Source organism: Arachis hypogaea, chromosome 12, assembly GCF_003086295.3.
Source record: "Arachis hypogaea cultivar Tifrunner chromosome 12, arahy.Tifrunner.gnm2.J5K5, whole genome shotgun sequence".
NCBI lineage: Eukaryota > Viridiplantae > Streptophyta > Magnoliopsida > Fabales > Fabaceae > Arachis > Arachis hypogaea.
In genome coordinates, this window is record NC_092047.1 from 42,308,399 (window position 1) to 42,314,539 (window position 6,141).

The following is a 6,141-nucleotide window of genomic DNA, read 5'->3' on the forward strand; positions in this document are numbered from 1 at the left end:
ATTTGGCTGAAGATATGGCCAAGAAGGCGAAGGAGAGCTATACCCAGACCTATGGCAAGCTTCTGGAGGTGAAGGAGAAACTCCAGTCTTCTTACGATGATTATACAGAGCTTCAAGGCCACATAGTGAATGGTATGGCTACTCTGTATGAAAATTTAAAGGCTCAGGTCCGAGTTCTTGCTCTAGATGCCGATCTTACGTTGTTTAGTATGGACAACATTGTTGAGGATGGTAAGATCATCCTTGCTCCTGATGATGAGGTTCCTGCGCCAGATCCTTCTGCCAAATCCTCTGTAGCCCCTTCTACCGAAGCGCACCAGCTTGAGGGCGATCCCGACGTGGAGATCTTAAATGGCTCGGATGGTGTTATCGGAGCTGTTCTAATCTCAGTTATCCCTCTTACTCTTCAGGATGCAGTGACTGGGGCAAAGCTGGACCCTCTTTGACTCTCTATCCATTTTATCTCTTTTTTGATTATGTTTGGAAGCGGTCCGACTTGTGGACCTCTTTTTTTTTTTTAAATAGTTTGGGTTTGTAATTTGTTTGGATAATTTTTTTGACTCTTCATGGTTGCTCCCTAGCAACTTTAGTTCCTTTAATCAAAACACTTTTCACTCTTGGGTTGCCGTGAGGTAGCCTTTGACTATTTGATATTTTAATTTCTTCGAGGCTTTTGTTTTTTATCATTCTGGTAAAGTTTTGGCTTGTTCTATGTGCTGGCCGGTTTGCACGGAATGCTTTCCCTTAGGTTTTTCTCAACCTTCCATGGCCCTTTGTTTGGGGCCGGTATCTCTTCTTTACGATCTTTGAGGTAGTGTTCTTTTGAGCTTCCACCTTTGCCTTTTGGACTGCGCCTTCCCTTGGTTGTGTTGACAACCTTCTTGTTTTGGCGATATCGTCCTTGTAGCTTGATGTCCGGGCTTTCAGTTGGTTTCAATAACTTTCTAGGCAGTGTTCTTATGTAGAACCTTTTCTTTTTAGTTTATTGGGACGACCTTTGAGCCTTTTTCGGACCTTGAGGATGCTTTTGCTTTTTTGGTAATGTCTTTTTCGGACTTTTACCTTTCTAGCTTTAGCACGTTAGCACCAGGTTCTTCAACCTTTTTGGCCTTTGTTTGTTCCCTTTTTAGTGATCCTTTTAGATGGTCCGACTTCTCTATCGGGCCTTTCAAAGTTATTTTTAGCAACCCCTTTTTTATCCAACCTCGTGAGCTTATTTTACACGGGTTACTTTTATAACTTCTTGCATTAATTTGAGTTTCGTCGCTTCACCTTGCCGACCTTTGTGGTCGGGTAATGAATTTTGCGTTTCTGTCGAGTCTGAATTAATGCATCTTGGTAGGAAACTTTTTAGGAAATCTTCTATTTTTATTAGAAATAAAGTGTAATGAAAGAATAAAAATGGGAATATGTACATGTGTGGGATTACCCTTCAAGTCGGGCAGCTTTCAGGTCCTGGACTGGTGCCTCGTTAAAAACCCTTTAGCGGGAAAAAGAGCGCACCTTGGCTTAAGGCCTTTTTCTAGCTATAGTACCTTCTTAGGTTACAAGCGTGCCATGATCTTGGGAGCTCCCGCTTTTCGAGGTCGGCCACCTTGTAGTAACCTTTTCCTAGTACTTTTGTGATCGGGTACGGGCCTTTGCAATTTGCTGCTAGCTTTCTTTCTCATGACCGACTTGTTCCGATGTCGTTTCGGATTGGGATGAGTTCGTTGGTAGCGAAGCTTTGTTGGATTACCTTTCGGTTGTATCTTGTGGCCATTCGACGCTTCAGGGCTTCCTCTCTGATCCGAGCTCTTTCTCGGGCCTCTGGAAGCAAGTCGAGTTCTTCCTTTTGTGCTTGGGAGTTAGCGTCCTCGTTATAGAAGATCACCCTGGGGGGATCTTTCATCTACTTCTATTGGGATCATTGGCTCCATCCCATAAGCGAGTCAGAAAGGTGACTCCTCAGTAGTGGAGTGTGGGGTTGTTCAATAAGCCCATAGGACCTGGGGGAGCTCTTCAGCCTAGGCTCCCTTTGCGTCCTGTAATCGGCATTTTAACCCAGCCAATATGATTTTGTTAGCGGCTTCCGCCTGTCCGTTGGCTTGTGGGTGTTCTACTGAGGTGAACTGGTGCTTGATTTTTAGATCGGCTACCAGGTTCCTGAAGCCCGTGTCGGTGAACTGTGTCCCATTGTCCGTGGTGATGGAGTGTGGAACTCCGAATCTCGTGACAATGCTTCTATACAGGAATTTCTGACTTCTCTGAGCAGTGGCAATTGGCCAATGGCTTAGCCTCAATCTACTTTGTGAAGTAGTCTATTCCTACAATGAGGAATTTAACTTGCCCTGATCCTTAGGGGAATGGTTCGAGGAGGTCTAGCCCCCACTTCGCGAATGGCCAAGGTGAGGTGACGCAGATGAGTTCTTCGGGCAGGGCGGTGTGGAAATTGGCGTGCTTTTGGCATGGAGGGCATGTTTTGACGAACTCGGTCGTTTCCTTCTGTAAGGTCGGCCAATAGAAGCCGGCTCGGAGTAGCTTTTTGGATAGAGCTCGTGTCCTGAGGTGATTGCCGCACATGCCGCCGTGGACTTCTTCCAGGACTTCCTTTGTGGCGAAAGTCGGGACACATTTCAGGAGGGGTGTTGAGATTTCTCTCTTATACAGGACGTCGTGCACCATGGTGTAGTATTGTACCTCTCGTATGAGCCTTTTACTGTCCTTCTTATCTGCGGGGAGTGTTTCGGACTTGAGGTAGTTGATTTTGGGGGTCATCCACCCTTGGTCTTGGTCTGCTATGTTTAGGACCTTCTCTTCCTTTGAGGTTGATGGGTATTGTAAGGTTTCTTGGATAAGGCTTCTATTATTGCCCCCTGGTTTAGTGCCGGCTAGTTTTGAAAGTGCGTCGGCTCAGGCGTTTTGCTCCCGGGGTATATGTCGGATCTTATATCCTATTAAGTTCCCGAGCTGATCTTTGGTTTTGTCGAGGTACTTTTTCATGGTGGGATCCTTTGCCTGGTAGCTTCCTTCTATTTGTGAGGTGATTACTTGTGAGTCGCTGAAAATGGTAAGCTTCTTGGCCCCGACCACCCTAGCCAGCTTCAAACCGGCCAGTAGGGCTTCGTACTCGGCTTGATTATTTTTGGCAGGGAACTCGAATCTTAAGCAGAGTTTGAGTTGGGTCCCTTGTTCACTTTCCAGGATAACGCCTGCTCCACTCTCGGCTTTGTTTGATGAGTCGTCGACGTAGAAGTTCCATTCAGTGGGGTTCCTGTAGTGTCAGTATACTTTGCAACGAAATCGAACAGGTACCGAGACTTGATGGCCGTGCGAGCTTCGTATTTGAGGTCGAATTCGGACAACTCAATTGCCCATTATAGGATTCTTCCAGTTAAGTCAGTTTTCTGCAGGATGCCTTTCATGGGTTGGTTGGTCCGTACTCTGATGGTGTGAGCTTGAAAGTAGGGTCGAAGTCGCCGGGAGGTAAGTATGAGGGTGTAAGCAAACTTTTCTATTTTTTGATAGTTTAGTTCAGCCCCTTGTAAATCCTTGCTGATGAAGTAGATGGGTTGTTGTCCGTTGTTGTCTTGAGTGCTGATGCTATTGCCTGACTTCCATCGGCGAGGTATAGTATCAGTTCTTCCCCCTGTTGAGGTCGGGTCGGCATGGGTGGTTGCCCTAGGAATGTTTTGAAGTCTTGGAAGACTTGTTCGCATTCCGGGGTCCACTCGAACCTTTTTCTTTTCCTTAGTGTTGCATAGAAAGGGAGAGATCTTAGCGCCGACCCGACTAGGAATCTGGACAGGGCTGCTAATCTTCCATTTAGCTGTTGTACCTCCTTTACGCAGGTCAGGCTTTTCATGTTAAGTATGGCCTGCCATTTGTCTGGGTTTGCCTCAATACCTCTTTGGGTAAGTATGAACCCTAGGAATTTGCCAGCCTTTACTGCAAAGGTACACTTCGTGGGGTTTAGTCTCATCTCATGATTTTTTATGGTGCCGAACACTTCGGCAAGGTTGGGCAGCAATGTTTCTTCTGTTTGGATTTTTATTAGCATGTCGTCCACGTAGACTTCCATTAGCTTCCCGATGTGGTTGGCGAATACTTTGTTCATCAACCTCTGATATGTGTCCCCCGCGTTCTTGTGTTCGAACGGCATTACTACGTAGCAGTAGTTTACTTTTGGGGTTAGGAACGATGTCTTCTCTTGGTCGGGTTGATGCATTGGAGTCTGGTTGTATCTCGAGTAGGCATCCATGAAGGAGAGGTACTTGTATCCCGACGAGGCGTCGACCAGGGTGTCGATATTTGGGAGGGGATAGGGATCCTTTGGGCAGGCTTTATTGAGATCGGTGTAGTCTACACACATCCGCCAATTTCTGTTTGGCTTTTTGACCAGTACAACGTTGGCCAGCCATAGCGGGTACTTGACTTCCCTTATGAACCCGGCCTCTAGCAAGGTCTGCACTTGTTCCTCCACGACTTGTGATCTTTTCGAGCCAAGCTTTCTGCGCTTTTGTTGCATTAGTCGAGATCTGGGGTATACTGCCAGTTTATGGCACATTAAGCCGGGATCTATGCCGGGCATGTCCACGGCTTTCCATGCGAAGATGTCAGAATTATCCCTTAGGAACTTTATTAGCAGCTCCTTTAGGTCTTTCTTTAGGTTTGCACCTATGTTTCTTGTGTTATCTCGGGTATCTCCGATTTGGACCTCTTTGGTTGCACCTTCCAATTGAGGACGGAGTTCTTCGCGAGCCCGGGCTCCTCCGAGTTCAATAGCGTTGGCTTATTTTCCTCTGGGATCGCCCTTTAGGTTTAGGCTTTCGTCATAGCAGCGTCGCGCGAGTTTTTATTCTCCTTTGATGGTGGCTATACCTTCTGGGGTTGGGAACTTCATGCATAGGTGGGGCGTGGAGACTACTGCAATGAGCTGATTTAGGGTCATCCGGCCTATAAGTGCGTTGTACGCGGAGTTCACGTCGACCACTATGTAGTCTATGTTCAGTGTTCTGGACCGGGTTCCCTTTCCGAAGGTCGTGTGCAATGGGATGTATCCTAGGGGTTGGACGGGGCGTCTCCTAACCCGAATAGGCTATTGGGATATTCTCTGAGCTCTTTTTCTTTTAGTCCGAGCTTGTCGAAGGCGGTTTTGAATAGGATGTCTGCGGAGCTTCCCTGGTCGACCAGTGTTCGGTGGAGGTTGGCATTAGCTAGTATGATGGTAATGACTACGGGATCATCATGCCCAGGAAGGATGCCTGTGGTGTCTTCTTTGGTGAAAGAAATAGTGGGGAAGTCGGATGACCTATCCCCTTCCCCGACATGGTATATTTCCTTAAGGTGTTTTTTGTGGGATGATTTGGAGATTCCTCCCCTTGCGAATCCTCTGTTGATCATATGAACGTAAAGCAAAGGTTAATCAAGGGTTACGACAATTCTAAGGCTTATATATAAATATATATAGAAGGAATAATAATTCTAGAAGCCCGATGAAGAAAAAAGCTCAAATACGGAATCACAAAGAGCGAATGTTCACACAAAGCTACAAGTGTAAAAGATAAGATCCACTATTTAAGGTAACAAGATATATGTAGTTATATAAGAGTATAATAATCATAAGTACTAGCCACAGCCCGCGGAGTTGGGCCGACTAGTTAAATACTGACATACCGAGTTTTGAAAGTTAAGACAGCTTATACAAGTTTTTCTCTCAAGGTAAGCCTCTAGGAAAAATCAATACAAAAGTGAGAGATCTTAAAAAAAATAATAAAAAAGACTTCAAAATATGATAGAGATCCTCCGCTTTATCACCACCAAACAACTCATCGAGGTGGGTTGCGACCTGCATCTGAAAAATAACAACAAAGCATGGAATGAGAACCGGAGGTTCTCAGTATGGTAATAGTGCCCAATAATGTAAGATATAAGGTTCCGAGACGCCGAAGGCAATCCTAGAGCTTCACATCGATACAAAATATCCAAGCCTTAACAAAATAAAATAAATAACTTAAACCATAAACCATAAACCATAAATAGGGTTATCTAAACTTAGGGAATCTCTAACTAATTCTTAACCACACCGCTGTATCCCACAGCCTCCGCCAACCTACCCTCCATGCGACCCATCGCCACCACCTTCCTATCCTCCTCAGCACC

At 45.7% G+C, this 6,141-nt stretch overlaps 1 protein-coding gene across 1 annotated transcript; it reads right to left on the reverse strand.

Moving 5' to 3' along the window:
• Positions 1-2,337: 2,337 nt before the first annotated feature.
• Positions 2,338-4,507, reverse strand: LOC140176711 (uncharacterized). Its single transcript, XM_072208256.1, has 3 exons — positions 3,987-4,507; positions 3,031-3,253; positions 2,338-2,799 (listed from the first exon to the last, which is right to left on the reverse strand). Exons 1-3 carry the CDS (start codon positions 4,505-4,507, stop codon positions 2,338-2,340), a joined length of 1,206 nt encoding a protein of 401 aa, XP_072064357.1.
• Positions 4,508-6,141: the final 1,634 nt, after the last annotated feature.

Bases quoted from the DNA above. Each gene is read 5' to 3' on its own strand.
- LOC140176711 (XM_072208256.1), bottom strand. From the start codon at position 4,507: ATGCAACAAAAGCGCAGAAAGCTTGGCTCGAAAAGATCACAAGTCGTG. The intron at 3,254-3,986 runs GTTCGGCACCAT...CTGACACTACAG, and splicing joins CTGCCCAACCTTGCCGAAGT to GAACCCCACTGAATGGAACT. The intron at 2,800-3,030 runs GTAATCACCTCA...TCAACCTCAAAG, and splicing joins CCATTTTCAGCGACTCACAA to GAAGAGAAGGTCCTAAACAT.